The sequence below is a fragment of the Mus caroli genome, unplaced genomic scaffold, assembly GCF_978045245.1.
Source record: "Mus caroli unplaced genomic scaffold, Mus_caroli_1 scaffold_11, whole genome shotgun sequence".
Lineage (NCBI taxonomy): Eukaryota > Metazoa > Chordata > Mammalia > Rodentia > Muridae > Mus > Mus caroli.
Window position 1 is genome coordinate 72,221,636 of NW_028227266.1, and position 15,983 is coordinate 72,237,618.

A 15,983-nucleotide genomic window follows, 5' to 3' on the forward strand; every position below is an offset into this window, starting at 1 on the left:
AGGAGGACTCAATGTTCAAGGCTGGCATGGGCTAGGTAGCAAAGCTATGCATTAAAAATTTTCAAAATAAAATCCCCGGTAAAAGGAACATTATCCCAACGGAATTCTATTGCTTACTGAAGAGTTTATGGAGAGGAAAGAATATGTTTGGGCATAGCTGTCATTCAGTATGTGTACCGTGTACATTTTGAGTTTTCTTATAAACATATCGTATACATTTTATTTTGTCTTAACTGGGAACAGTCAAAAACCTAGAATACGATGTATACTAAAGTTTTATTCAAACTAGGGACAGACATTTCTATACGGCTAAAGTGTTTGAGCTTAAAAATGTTTAAAATAAAGAAAAATTGATTTGGAAAAGGATGCTCTGACTTGTTTGGGATGGGGACAAAAGGCATAAAAGTGGTTTGACCACTTCTGATTTAAATTGTCACAGTAAGAAGGGGCCAGATCGTACACAACAGTAAACCTAGCACTCGAGGTGAAGGGAGATGGATTAGAAGTTCAAGGTCAGCCTAGGCTACATGAGACCTGTTTCAAAAACAGCAACAAATTAGTATGCCATGCTACAAAAAAAAATATAATCTCAAGTAGACATTTGGTTGAACTATGGACTTTTTAATTCTGACTTTGGACATATCAAATGTTATAGTCACGTCTTTTTGAAATTTTTATTTACTTACTTTCTCTGTGTGTGTGTACATGTGTGCATCACGGTATGCATGTAGAAAGGAGCCAGTTCTTTCTTTCTAACATTGCTTTTAATGATGGGACACTTGCCATCAGGCTTTTGAGTTTACCCACTGAGCCACCTTACAGATCCTCACTGTTACACCTGGAATGTCTATCTTTAAATGTTTCTCACTCCATTTGCAGATGATTAGGAACATATGATGAATTTCAATGCTTTCATTTTTTTTCTTTTTGAGACATGGTCTCACTATATAGCTCTGGTTGTCTGAAACTCATTATGTATACCAGGTTTGCCTTGAACTCACAGAGATCTACCTGTCTCTGCCTCCTGAGTGCTGGGATTAAAGGTATGTGCCATATCTGACTTATGGTTTTGAGTCTTAAAAGACATTTGTAATGTGTTCATGAGAAGGTACAAACTTCTTTTTGTGATGACTTGAGACAAAGCTCTGTAAAGCTACATATTCAATCAAGACACCTTGGTGAGATTAAAATGATCTTAAACTTAAACCATAGAATCCAAAGGTAGCCAGGAGACTGCTTGCTAGGATGAAGGCAAAGAAAGGTACAGGTGCTAATGGTATAGCTATACTTCTCTATGTATACATTTTGATTTTCCTTATGGCAGCGGGAAGGGGAATGGGATAGGGGGTTCCCAAAGGGGAGATCTGGAAAGGGGAAACATTTGAAATAGAAATAAAGAAAAATATCCAAGAAAGAAAAACAAACCAAATCATATACACGTAATCTTAATTGAGATCGGTTGTAACCCTAAAAAATAAGGAATACTAAAGTTTGATTCAAATTAGAAACATTCCTATATGGCTTAAGTGTACACTAAGGGACAGGTGCTGGGCTATGTTATGCACACGAGCTTTTAATTAACTACACAATTCCATTTTGGGGGCTGGAGAGATGGTTCAGTGGTTAAAAACATGTACAGCTCTTGCAAAGGGCCTGAATTAAGTTCCTACCACCCACATTAGGTGGCTCAAAACTGACTTCAGCTCCAGGGGGATCCAATACCCTGTTGTGGCCTTGCCCCTTGCCTCTGTGGGCACAGAATTAACATGTATAAACCCTTATATACCACACACACACACACACACACACACACAAATACTGGAATAAATGTTTTTGAAAGATCAACTCCTTTACAAAAATAATACAATATATATTGATTTACAATTATAGGGCAGGGGGAGGTTTCATATGATCTGGAATTTAGAATGTTAACATGTGAGATAGGAGGCTGCCCAGCATTTAACGAGCTAATGGAAATCAGTTATTTCTCAGCCAACTTCCCAAATACACGTCTTGCCATCTTAATAAAAACAGAGTATTTGCTGAAACTACAAGACACTCTTATGATCTGCAGACATACACGGGAAGTGTGAATCATCTTTTAACCTTTAAACGAAAATATATGCTTCCAACAAGTAAATAGTCTCCCATGTAGAGGGCTGGAGTCAAAGGTGGCTGGAAGTCAGTGCTGAGATTGTCTGAAAGCTATCATCGGATTGCTGGGCAGCATATTAATGAAAAGGAAGGAGGCGTCGACTGAAATCTTCAGGAACCATCAGGACTGGCTTGTCTTAATGAGCTGTCAGCCAGGGTGAGCCGGGTCGCTGCCGCCCGGCTCGTGATTCCCCTTCAGCCTTGCCAACTAGTGCGGGCTGGTTTTCATTTCATCTTTATTTTTCCAAGGGGGAAGGAAGAGTTGCTCTTAAGAACCCTGTGGGTGTTCCAGTGTTACTCATTTAAAAAAATTTCCACAGTGTTGGCCTACATCTCTCTTAATACTAAGTACAGAAATAAGAACACTTTCCCTTACATCGTGAAATCACTCCGATTGTATGACTGCACATGACTTCAGTTCATCTTGATTTTTTTTTTAAATGCCTTTTGCTGAGTAGTTGCAGTTCTGCTTTGGACTTTATAAGTATTTCCTAGATCATCAAAAACCCACGGAGATAGGGATAAATCACAGGCGGAAGCATCACTGCCCTGTATATTCACTCTCCTTCTCAATTGATTTGAAAACCGAAAGACTGAATTATACTTATTCGAGGGTGGGTAAAAAGCAACAGGGGTTGTTATCAACACTCACTTGATTCTTATCTCCCTAGTTCTCAGCTCCAGTGTTTTATGAGTTTGTGCATTTTTCCATGGTTTACCATCTCATTTTTCTCAACACGGAAAACAATCGGGCAGGCACTGGCCTCATTCTCCCTTCTATCCAATCCCGATAGGAAGCCCACACGTGATGCCTGGTGAGGTTTGCAGGCAGCACCCTGAGATTCCGTAGCTCTCATCACCCACTATGGAAACTGACACAGAGGATATTTCCTACTTACTTGCAGTTAGAAAGCACAAGTTTCTATTTTGGGACACTCACCAATGGGGGTGGGGTGGGCGTGGTCCTACTTACCACTGTCTCCTTATCGCAGTATGAACTGAAGTCACTTGATACGATCGCAGCGTACTGGACCAGAACCTTATTGATGGTCTGTGGAAGAAAATAGCATGCAAAGCATGTCAGTTGAGTGAGTTAAATGTGCCACCTTACAAAAACACTATCCAGGCTGAGACAGGCAATCCTGACTCCTTTTTAGCGAAGGAGAGTCATAAGTGGGCTCAATCCATTCCCGTGTCCAAAGAGGGATCACAAATCGCTGCATGTATATGTCAGTTTGTCAGGGTTCTGAACAGCATTTCAAACATACCTCAGAGATCTATAATCTATCAGAACAGCATCCATACTATCACACAGTTATTCTCTGACTTTACTCAGAAGAGATACAGGCTGTCCCATGGCAACCTCTTCACAGCGTAGGGACTTAAGATCTCATGATACCGGACACTTGCCCACCTTTCCCACTGATGATGCTACAGGCTGGAGTTCTCCCTTCTGCTTCTTTCTGCCTCTTAATCCTTTTTGTCATCTCATCTCTACCACATAAGGTTATCTGCAGTGGGCGTTTTTCTCAACTTTCTCCATCATGTCTCAGTGCCTCATGAATAAGAGAGGTTGGACATTCTTATGACACCACTCCACAGTGACTCTCTTCAGAAACAGGGACTTACATTGTACACTATCTGTTCAAGTGTGAAAACCCACCTCTCACCTACCCTACTCTCTCCTTCTCAGTACATTTGTCCAGTTACTGTTATTCAGCAATGGATTCTTTATTTACTGTTATTTAATAGCACACCAATTGCTAAAAATGTTGCCTGCTCACTTCTCTTTTGTACCAAAATTTGATAGTTTCTTCCTTTCTCTAAAACTTCTTGTGAGCTCCTGCATGACCCTTGCTTCTAATAATTATAGAGAAGAGAGAAAAACTGTACCAACTGTATTTATTAAACATATTGTAATTGTGTAAAGATACACTGACAGGTTTGCATTCTTCAGCTTTTACATTCACATAGAGGTAACTGGTTTGGTAATGCCAACTGTGAATGCCATCTTCTTAGAAAAGATAAACCAACAATAATGATGGAATTATGTTATTTAGTCATAGAAAAACCAAAGAGCCAAACCCTCTCCTTTTAAAATATATTTCTTTGGACTGGAGAGATGACTCAGAAGGTATGAGCATGAATTGGTCTATAGGAACCAAGTTCCATTCTGAGCACAAATAGCAGGTTCCTTCCAACCACCTGTAACTCTAATTCTCAAGGACCTGATGCCTCCCCCTGGCATCTGCAGGCACCTGCAGATGCCATTCATATATACTGACACTGAGACCCAGATACACATACATATAAAAAAAAAATTCCCCCCAGTGGTTCACGATTCACTGGGGGAGAGATTCCCAAGAGTTAACTAAGCTAAGGAAGGAATATTTAGCCGGGCGTGGTGGCGCACGCCTTTAATCCCAGCACTCGGGAGGCAGAGGCAGGCGGATTTCTGAGTTCGAGGCCAGCCTGGTCTACAAAGTGAGTGCCAGGACAGCCAGGGCTACACAGAGAAACCCTGTCTCGAAAAACCAAAAAAAAAAAAAAAAAAAAAAAAAAAAAAAAAAAAAAAAAAAAAGGAATATTTAGCCCACAGACTGAATCCAGCAGATTTGACTATAAACTTGTTTTATCGACTTTTAAGTTCACAATAAGAAGCTAGGAATTACGAGCTAGGAATTACGAATAATGTGTTGACAGGAGATTGATGCTTTCCAGAAGTGCATGGTGCTAAGATAATGAGAGTCAGTTTAAACAGAAATTTGGCCTCAAAAAAAAAAAAAAAAAAAGAAACCAAACCAGAAGATCTCATTAAGCCGCAGATCAATAAATCCCAGGAAACGGACGGCTGGTTAGGCAGAAGTATGTTCTGAGTGAAGCTGTTCAGAGTTCCCTTCAGATGCCGTGCAGAGCGACTGTGGGATTTCCTGGGGGGTGTTTGCTCATCTGTGCCTGTGAGCACAACTCTCAGTGCAGAGTTTCTTAATGACAGTACAAACTGTGGCAATTATCTTACCCTGTCTCCCAAACTCACACATACAAGCCATCGTTTTCTCACTTGCTATATCTTGGACAGAACAATGCTGTGGGTGAGATGTGAATGGAAAAATGCCCTTCACAGTTCAGTGTCATCTAGAAATTCATGTGGCTGCTAGGTGACTTATTGGCTAGCCTACTTGGTTTTCTGGAGAGGGAAGGACAATTTACATGGCTGTCTATAATTGTTCTCAGTGAACCCCCCATGGTATGCTACTTTCATCTACATTAGCAGAAAACTTCACCCAGGTCTCCCTGATTAGAGAAAACTAGTCCTGACTCTCATATTTACTAGCCTTACAGTCAAAACACAGGATAGGCTGTGAGTGAGGAAAAGCATGGGTCATAGTAGGTGTGGCTAGAAACCATATACTTGGAGCTGTAGAGTACTACTATTATAGCCCTGGGAATTCTGTATTCCTGCACCAGTAAGCTTGAATGAAAATCTTCAATGCACATTTGAAGACCAGCTTCTATTTCATTCTAATTTATTCACTAAAGTAAAGCAAACAAATCTGGTCATTGTTTCTTTACTCCAAATTAGCAGTTGCTTGGAGCATGCCTCCCAAATTACTGCTTCTCTGACTGTGGCACTGGGAAGTGTCATTGATATTCCCTGCAAGTATGGAAAAGCAAATTCTTATATCCTACCTCAGATCTGTGCAGTAGCACTTCTGGATCCTATTGTGGATGGCCCTGGTGCTTTTGTATTTCGATGTTAATTCTGCTTTCCCAGGAGGGGTTGTCTGGGATGAGGAATGAGTCACATACTCAGGTGATTCCTTGTGAACCATCCCCTAATGAATAAAGGACTCTATCACTGGGCGGGCGAGTAGGTGGGACTTCTGGGTTGGATGAGGAAGAGAGGAAGCAGGAGAGAGTTAGGGGCTTTTGGGATGGGGATAGTAGGAGGACAAGATGTAGCTACTAGCAGCTTCCAGATTAGATGGCGAATCCTGGTGGATTCACCACCATTTGCCACCAGAGAATTTAGATTTTAATAGTTTACAAGATTAGTATTCTAGTTGTGCCCAGAGATTGAGAAACTCATTGTTTCTGAATTGAGTTTGTGTTGCATTTTTCATTACTCGGCAGCTTGATTGGGTTCAAGAGAGAAAGGTATGGTGGCAAAGCATGGGTTTGTCAGAAGTGCACCACAAAGGCTGTGGGGGATTTGAAGCATGAGGCTGGCATAGCAATGACCTGCCAGTGGGAACTTAACGAGCTGGGTAGAGAGATTTTGGAGCTCTGAGTCAGAGAGTCTCCACAAGATAAGAACAGGCCGGCCATTGCTGCCAGTGCATGGCTGGCCAGCCTTCCAGGGCAGAGAGTAGCTAGATGTAGTGTAGTAATTTGTTGTTCTTTTAATATTTCCCACTCTAGGAACCATCTCCAGCAGCCTCTGTTTTCAACAAACCACCTTTAGCACCTTCAGCAGAGTAAGTTGCATGCCAAAACGTAAGAGGAACAGGCAGCTGGGTAGAGGTCTCTGTTCAGAGAGGAGCTGCTTGGGGAAGGAGTACGTAGCAAGGCTCACATGGGGTTTCTACCTATCAAGTGTTCTGAGCTATAGAATCAGTAATTGTGAAGGGGATGGGGAGGGATGAAGAAAAGGAGAGGGATGGAGGGATAGAGGCAGAATGAACACGCTCATGGGACAGTCTCTTGGTGAATGTCTGCATCTTTTGTTTCTCAGAGTTTATAGGAAGAAGTAGGCATAGTCGGTGAGGGTTCTTCAATGCCACAGAAGCACAGCTGGTGAAAGAGCTTCAGAATTAGAAACATGGAGTCATAATGGGGTTGTGGCAGTGAAGTAAGAATCTATTACATTTAAAGAGTCAACCATGATGATTAGACTGTCCTCTGGCCTGGGAAAGTTCTGCTATGACATGTTACCACTGCTGGCATATTGAGGGGGGCTGCCTGTCAACACCCAGCAAAGTGCTATGATTTCCTGAGCTAATATCAAGTCAACATACTTGGGAGGCCCATCTATTGCATCGATCTAAGGTTCTGTAAGTTGGGAATTCTGGTTTAGAATTATCTCAGGGTGTGTGTGTGTGTGTGTGTGTGTGTGTGTGTATGTGTGTGTATGTGTGTAAATTAGAGATTAACATCAGGGACTTTCTTCAATTGCTCTGACAGGCCACAATGAAACCTATGACTCCTCCTGTCTCTGTGTGCTCAGCACTAGGAGAACATGCACATGCCACTTTGTTCAACTTTCCCCATCTGTGCTGGGAATCAAAACTCAGGTCCTCATGCTTGCATCGCAAGTGATTAACAACTCAGCAGACTCTTTAAGCATCTTAATAACTTTTCAGGTGTCAACTAACTCTCTAAGGAGAGGAAGACTCTCATACCAATTTAACCTCAGCAGAAGAGGGACTCTATCCAGGTCACTATGTCCTCTTAATACATCCTGCATATGATAAATCTCCCAGTTATTCTGGCACAGATACCCAGGCTTGGCCTTAAAAGCAAAAATAATTGATGAGATTCTGAAGTAGAAAGGTTCTGGATGTGTCATGTGATGTAGACTTACATGGTGTTTTGCTGGGGACCCATGGGAAGACATGGTATTTGGAGAAAGTATAAATAGGACTCAGATAATAGCAATGCTTCATTGGTCTTGCATCTTTGCTAATCTTCACCTTGTTGAGAGAGGCATGTCAGAGAACTCCTGGTGTTGTGGCTTGTCCTAGTTGCTCCCACTGACTTGAGCTGATTTGGTGGAGGCCTGGAGGTTTCTGCTGGATTGTGCTGCTGCTGCTGCTGATTTGTGTTTGGTATACTGACATTACTAAACTGGACTGCTGGTATCCTGACAAATGGAGACTGGAATTGCCCCAAGGAACTATTTCTAAACTTGTCCACATCCCCTTGTTCTATTTACCATCTTTTCTCCCCTATCTTTGGCTGGTGGACTAGAAGGGGGATTGAAACATTTGAGAACCTCTATTAACAGCAGGCTTTGAAAAATCTAAGCCTACAAGATTCTATTCTCCAAACCAACAATGGGTTTCAGATCATATTGGGGTGAGAGGAAAGTATGGCCAATGGTTAGAAGTACTACTCCATGCCATTTCTATGTGGTGTTTCCTCTCAGTCTCCACATATTTCCATCCTATGACATCATTCAAAAAACTTGGGAAGATAATAGTGTATACCTCATAGGGAGATGAGTGAGGCACTGTGAACAAAATGATTAAAATACCATTATTCTCGATGTATTGTCATTATTATTTTTAAAGTTAGGATTAGGTTTTAGAACATAAGGAGGAACAATATGCATGTCTCATATTGGCAGACACCACGATATTTACCAGGGACCAAAGATGATGTTTTGTTTTTGAATAATATTAGAGATTATTATTTCACATGTCTTTAAACAATTTTATAAACTTATTTATTTTATGTGTTTGAGCATATGTTATCATGTATGCATATGCACATGACAAACTACCCACAGAAGCCCATATTGACTAGAACTGTGGTTTGACAGCTGTGAGCCACTATATGAAAAGCTGAGACTTGAACTTGGGTCCTCTACATGGGCAGCCAGTGATCTTAACCACTAAGCCATAGCTCCAACCCTCATATTTCTTTATAAAATTTAACCACCTGTACTTGTCCAGAACAGTAGGAAAGTCACATCAATGTCTAGTACTGATGTATCAGATTTATAAACCCCTCTGTACAAACCCTTACAGACTCCACGCATCTGTGGATATCATTACCATCTCTCATCAAAAGTAGATATTTTAAATCATTGTGCTATTTCAGTATAGTTTGATGCAAGGAATCAAGAAAGGCAGAATCTTCAAGACTAAAGATCACACCTTATGTTAAAATGAAACAAAACAATCTTATAGTCTATTGTTAATGTAAGATATGAATTATATTAGCCATCAATTTTAATTTTTTGTCAACTTATTTACATAAGATGCAAATTGTAGATTAAAAGGCTGATATTGGTAATGAATTTGGGTGAGTTTTATTTACTTTTATAGTCATATAATCAATTATTCCAGCCTTTTATTTTTTATTTCATTGTAAGACTCTGTGAGAGTTACTAAGAGCTCCATGGCTTTTCAAATTATTCCCACAAAATAGCATTTCTTTTTCAATGCCAATTACTAATTGCTACATTTCCAAAGAATGTTTTTAGAGTTTGTTACATTATTTTCCTGTGATAAGAATTGGACATTAATAGGATGTCTAGCTTTCCAGGTATTAAAAATGCTTTATTTAAATGGATTTTTTATTGTGCTAACAAGACCTTACAGTTTCTCCATGACTCATGGAGAAAGAATGCAATTCTTCTTCATCTTGCATACATGATGTGCTTTCCTGTGTTTATTCTTCTCAAACCTTGTTTGTGGATCTCCATCTTCATCTCACACTGTCACTTTGAGACATGCTGGAAGTTCAGAGCTGCTGGGGGTAAGGAGGGAGCCCTAGCTCTTCACTTCTATATGGTCTTTCTTCCCTTACAAGTTGCTTCAAACACTGCCTTCCTACTGGTCAGTTATTGTTCATTTTAAGAGGCAACTATATAATATTTGGCTGTTAGTTAAGGAAGGGCTTTGATAATTTTAGGGACAATTGTACAGATTTTACCATATTAAGAAATTTTAATCACCAGGAAAATCCTCTTTAGGAAATGACCCAAATAAATCAATCTCAGCTAGTATCTTAGCAAGCAAAGAGTCTTCTTAGTCATCCTAATCAACAAAGACTTGAATTTAATGCATTTCATAGCAGATAAAAACTGTCACAGAATTTGGCTGACAGTTTGCCTGGAATCCTTCATGGAGTCCTAGCTGTTAGCCAAGTGAGGCCAGCCATTTCGACTATCTCTCAAATTTTTTCACATTGCACAGCTAATTTCCCCACTTAGCTTGTTGAGCCTTCTAGAACCCCTGCTCTCCCCTTGTCAGACCTCTCTGACAGGGGCTCTTGAGTCATACAATAGTGGAGAGGTCCTCTCTAGGGTTACCTGAGCTGTCTGGTGTTCCATGACCCAGAAGTAAATCTCTGTGAACCATGGAGTTTATAGATGTAATTGTTACCACAGGATGATCTGATCTGACACAGTGAAAGAAGATACTATCTGCTAGAAGACATCCGTACTAATTAGAAGAAAATGTGAGCATTCTTCTGAGAGACAGGGACGATGACGGGGTCAGAGCTGAGGGTCCCATTCACAGAGGACCTTCACTCTGTCTTTTGGGGATAATGACAAATGAAGTTATAGACATGTTATGTTTGTGGCTAAAAAGCAGTCATATATGCTTAGTGTGCCTATTTGTTATGAGCTAAGTGGTTTTCTCAAAACTTAATAGCCAAAAGCTTTAATCACTAGGAGCCCAGAATGGGGCAAATATTCAGATAGACTATCTTCATTTTGTTTAGAGATAAGGCCTTAAGAAGGCGATTAAGTTGAAAAGGTATCTCTAGGATGGATGCTATATTACAATTGGCAGGTAACATTGTAAGATGAAAAAACTGGATACTCAGGGACATCAGGATGCTCAGAAGGCAGTCTCCGTGAAGGCAGGTTGGAAAGGGAGCCTTCAGCAAGCTACAGCGTCTCCGAAGAAACCAAATGGACAAATACGAGGACCCCGTACTATCTTCCAAACTGTGAGAAAAGGGATCTCTCTTGTTTAAGGTCCCCAGTGCACTATAGCAGTCCTAACAAACTCAGACCTTAAATGTTCACAATTTAAGTGGGTTTTGGTATTTCTTAATTTTCTAACAAGATAAATGTATTTTATTTGTGTTTATTTAGTAAGAGAACAAACTTTATTTCTTATCTCACGAGACCCAGAAAGTGTTTTTTCTTTTGACTTCTCTGATAGCTTGGTGGTTACATTTCAAATAGCCATGGCATAAAGTTTTAACATGGTCATTATGAGTGTTTCGGAGTCATAGATTATGCTTCTTCATGAGAACACCTTTAAAGCTAGGTGAGTAACAGGCCATCGATGAGTTCTTCTCGAATGACCATCTGGTATCACCTCATCATCCCAAAGTCAGACCAGTGTTTCCCTCAGTCAGTCACAAACCTGTGAAGCCACACTCCCAAACTATGAAGTAGAATGTAACTACTCTGCTTCAAGATTCTAAGATGGGGTCTGTGTCCAAAATGGTACCAAATCCTAATCTAGGGTGGCTTTTCTTGGAGAAGACATGCCTTATGCAACCTACCTTTGCAAATCGTCTCATTAAGTGTGATAAGGCTTCAGGATTGGGGCATTCCAGTTTCTTAATGATCTCAAAGCTCTGGTTAAGCTGAGCAAAGACATCAACCACAGAACAGGAGAAAAGGGCGTGGTCCGATGTCTGCTGGAACTGAGGGGTGAGAAGAAAGACTGTTTGAGCAAGGAAGGGAGAGAAGGGAACTTCACTATGTTTCTTTTTTTCTTTTTTCTTTTTTCTTGGAAATTTTATTTATTTACATTTCAAATGTTATCCCCTTTCCCAGTTTTCCTCTCTGGAAACCCCCTATTCTATCCCCCCTCCTCCTGCCTCTATGAGGGTACTCCCTCCCTCACCCACCCACTCCCATCTCCCTGCCCTGGCATTCCCTTACACTGGGGCATTGAGCCTTTGAAGGACCAAGGGCATTTCCTCCCACGGATGCTCAACAAGGACATCCTCTGCTACACATGCGGCTAGAGCCATGGGTTCCTCCATGTGTACTCTTTGGTTGGTGGTTTAGTCCCTGGGAGCTCTGGGGGGTCTTGTTGGTTGATATTGAACAACAGATACTATCAAATCTGGTCCCTGTGTTGGGATTGAAGTTCGGTGAGGAATGGTCTCATGATCAGTAGTTTGTGAACCTGAGAATTGAAGTCCTATGGCTTGCCACCACTTTGGAACCAAACTATGGGACAGAGATGGGAAAATGAGTTTTGTTTTGTTTTGTTTTGTTTTGTTTTGTTTTGTTTTGTTTTTCAAGCCTAGGGTTACAGAAATGAGGTAAAGGCTCAAGGAAAAAATTCTTAATTTCTGAAAGGAAATGTCCTTGTGGATTTAAGCTGTCATGGTTTGAAGATTCCCATACTTGGTAGAGTTGCCCTCCTTCTCCTTTTCCTCCTCCTCTTCTTCCTCTTTCTTCTTATCCACAGACATGTTCTTTGACCTCTTTGACCCACAGCTCTATAGTGCAGAGACTCGCTCTATCTTTTCCTTAGCAATCAGCTTTGGTAAGGCATGGTGGTGATATCTGTAAGCCTAGCACTTGATAGGCTAAGGCTGAAGGATCAGGAGTTCAAGGCCAGCTTTGTCTAACATAGCCTGGGCTACACGATAGTTGTCTCAAGAGCAAATCACAACAAATCAGTGCTGATCCTCACCTCTCCCTGGTAACACTTTAATTTTAAGGAAGGAGAAAATATAGCTGCCCATCTGTAAGATTTAAAACACCACATGAAAGATAGCTATAAATTCGATATAAGGGCGTCATTGAGGTTCATTAAGTGACTGCATTTCCTTTTTCTAAAGCATGGCTCTTTGTGTGCATGATCATTTGTGCACGCATGTAGAGGCCAGAGGTTGATGCTGGGTGATTTCCTCCTTGCTCTGACTTTATTCCTGGAGGGCTCCATGAAAACAGACATTTTATATAAGCCTGGAGACCTTGTAGAGTCAGACTCACACAATAAAGAAGAATCTTGTGGCAAAGGAATGATTGATTTTTCTTGTTTCCTTTTTATTTAATCGGTTCCTCCAGCTCTTTGAAATCATGTTAAATCTGCTTAGGTCACCAAGGAATTAGAATGAAACTAAGCTAAAACCAATGAGCCCCACATTCCCTACTTGCTCAGAGGTGAGAAAGATAATTGAATCCCGGCCACGTCTGGACTCACTCCATCTTTTTTGTCTCTTCCCAGTGCTCCATGAAGGAACTCCATGGACACATCTTCATTTTCATCTAGCCATTGCATAACAAAAGGCTCAAACCACCTACAAAAAAAATTAGCAAGTTACCTTCCAGGACATCATTTACATGTGGTAACAGCTATGTTGCTCCCATATGAGGGTGATTCAGGGTCAGATATCTCTTTCAGTTTTGTTCTTTTGTAGAGATTATATTCATCAACTGTATCTTCCTAACCCTCAATCTCTCTCTTTGCACTCTCTCCCATGCTGCCTCAAATATGCTTAGTTCCCAACACCACCCTGCAATTCCTTTCTTCTCAAGATTGAAATTCCCATTGACTGTAGACCTCCCTTGCTGAGTCTCCAGATGTACTATCCCACCATCCCATAATGCCTTTCCATTGAGCTATGTAGACCCAACAACAGGCAATCTACTTTACCTTCAACTTCTTAAATACACCCTGCTATGGTTTTGTAACTAGTCTGAGTTAAGTTTTAAGGATCTTTTCCCACAAGGATGCCCAGTTGATCTAGTACCATTTATATAAAAAGTCCATTCATCAGGCAGTGGCATACGTGTGGGTCCATCTCCAGACCACTGTGTCCTCTTGGCATATCTGTACCTACTAATGTCCTACTCTTCTAAAACTGTATCTTTTAAGGACATCTTGGTAACCAATAATGTCATCCCCTAGCTTTTAAAGATTGCCTCCAGCATTGCCTGCTACCAGGAAAGTTCAACCCTTGATCTCAAAAAGAAACTTTGGGAATTTTATTGATAAACATCATATTTCTTTAGTTATTTTCTTTTTAAAAACTAAAAAATATTTTAATGGTGTGTGTCTTTGTATATGCGAGTGCAGTGTTAGAAACCCAGGAGAAGGCACTGGATCCGCTGAAGCTGGAATTGCAAGTAGTTCTGAGCCACATAATGTGAGCTGAGAATTGAACGCAGGTCCCCTGTGAGAGTAGAGTGTGCTGGTACCTCCTGAGCTGTGACTCCAGCCCCCTTAGTTGTTTTCATACTATTTTTATTTGTTTGGTTTTTATAGGGCTTGTTTTTATTAGGCTAAGATAGGTTTTAGCAAACAAACAAACAAACAAGATCATTTTTAGATGGACATGGTACCCTGTGCCTTTAGTCCCAGCTCTTGGGAGGCAGAGGAAGGCAGATCTCTGAGTCTGAGGCTAGCTTGGTCTACAAAGTAAGTTCCAAGACAGCCAAGGGCTACACAGAAACCATGTCTTGAAAGCCAACCAAACCAAAGCAAAGAAACCAAACAAGATAGTTTTCTTCTATTTTCAATGCAGTAATTATTTTTGTAACTGTATACATTCTGCTTTTTCAATTTCAGGGACTCACTTTTTAAAACTGTACACACTATTTCCTGTATCTTTTGTCATTTCTTTCTTTTGGAGGGGTATAATTTATAATTTTGATACCCTGTTTATATATATATATATATATATATATATATATATATATATTCTTTCTAAACCTATCAAATTATCTTTGTGTCTCTTGTGCTGTATATAATTTATCATTAATCTTACCTATTACATTTTAAAATTTAAAACAGTTCTATAATTTCTAATTCATTCTTCTAGATTCAAATTTTCTGTTGAAACTCTAACATTTTAAATCATAAATCAAGGTCTATAAGTAATAAGATTAACGTGTGTTTTCTCTTGGGTTCTAGACATTTGGGTCCTCTGCTGAGATAGGTCCTAATTTTCCTGTTGAATGTTACATTGATGCCTACAAGGAATTGCTTCCCCTTTAAATTTTGTGTCTCTTATGTGTGTAAGAGTTTTTCTTTCTTGTCTGTACATGGCATGCATGCCTGGTGTCCATAGAGGTCAGAAGAGGCATCAGATCCCCTGGAACTGGAGTTACAGATGGCTGTTAACCATCTGGGAACTTAACCCAGGTCTACTGCAAGAACAGCCAGTGCCCCCAACTGCTGGGCCACCTCTCCAGTCTCATGTGGACCTTTTATTGACCACCATTTACTCCAGGGAGTAACTTAGATTTTCCCTTAGTGCTTTCACGCCTCCTCTTGGACATGGCTGGCTCCTGGGTCATTCTTTTCATGTTTGCTCTTATTTCAAGGACAGAGCCCTCAAATCCCACTGAAAACCAGGGCAGTTTTCAACCCGCCATTCCTCTACCCTCCCCATCCCTGCCCCAGAAGTCTGGACCTCTTACTATTGTTCCATTAGCATTGTGAAGCTGTTGAAGTCTCCACTTAGTTAACAGACTCTTGGTGACTACTTTCTATTTGATGGCTTTCTTCCCCCATCTTCACACTTATGTAAGATATGTCTGAGAACTATTCAGATCCCCAGAGCCCATGTAAATACTGAGTGGGTGGGGCCTCATGGCAGTATACACTTAATACCTGTACTGGCTATTTTTGTGTCAACTTGACACAGCTGGAGTTATCACAGAGAAAGGAGCTTCAGTTGAGGAAATGCCTCCATGAGATCCAACTGTAAGGCATTTCTCAATTAGTGATCAAGGGGGAAAGGCCCCTTGTGGGTGGGACCATTCCCTGGGCTGGTAGTCTTGGGTTCTATAAGAGAGTAGGCTGAGCAAGCCAGGGGAGGTAAGCCAGTAAAGAACACCCCTCCATGACTTCTGCATCAGCTCCTGCTTTCTGACCTGTTTGAGTTCCAGTCCTGACTTCCTTTGGTGATGAACAGCAGCATGGAAGTGTAAGCCGAATAAACCCTTTCCTCCCCAACTTGCTTCTTGGTCATGATGTTTGTGCAGGAATAGAAACCCTGACTAAGACAAATTGGTACCAGCAGAGTGGGGTATTCCTGTGACAACCTGACGATGTTTGGGGGAAGACTGTGGAAGGACTTTGGAACTTTGGGCTTGAATATCCATT

The 15,983-nt window shown here is 40.8% G+C and overlaps 1 protein-coding gene across 1 annotated transcript in view; it reads right to left on the minus strand.

The window, feature by feature from the left end:
• Unc13c (unc-13 homolog C) overlaps positions 1-15,983 on the minus strand; it is a 502,014-nt gene that overhangs the window by 84,516 nt on the left and 401,515 nt on the right. Inside the window, exons 21-23 of the mRNA XM_085844784.1 lie at positions 13,074-13,170; positions 11,410-11,553; positions 3,128-3,205 (exon numbers count right to left, since the gene is read on the minus strand). Of these exons, the coding sequence (XP_085700910.1) occupies positions 3,128-3,205; positions 11,410-11,553; positions 13,074-13,170 (319 nt within the window). The remainder of the gene's footprint in view (positions 1-3,127; positions 3,206-11,409; positions 11,554-13,073; positions 13,171-15,983) is intronic.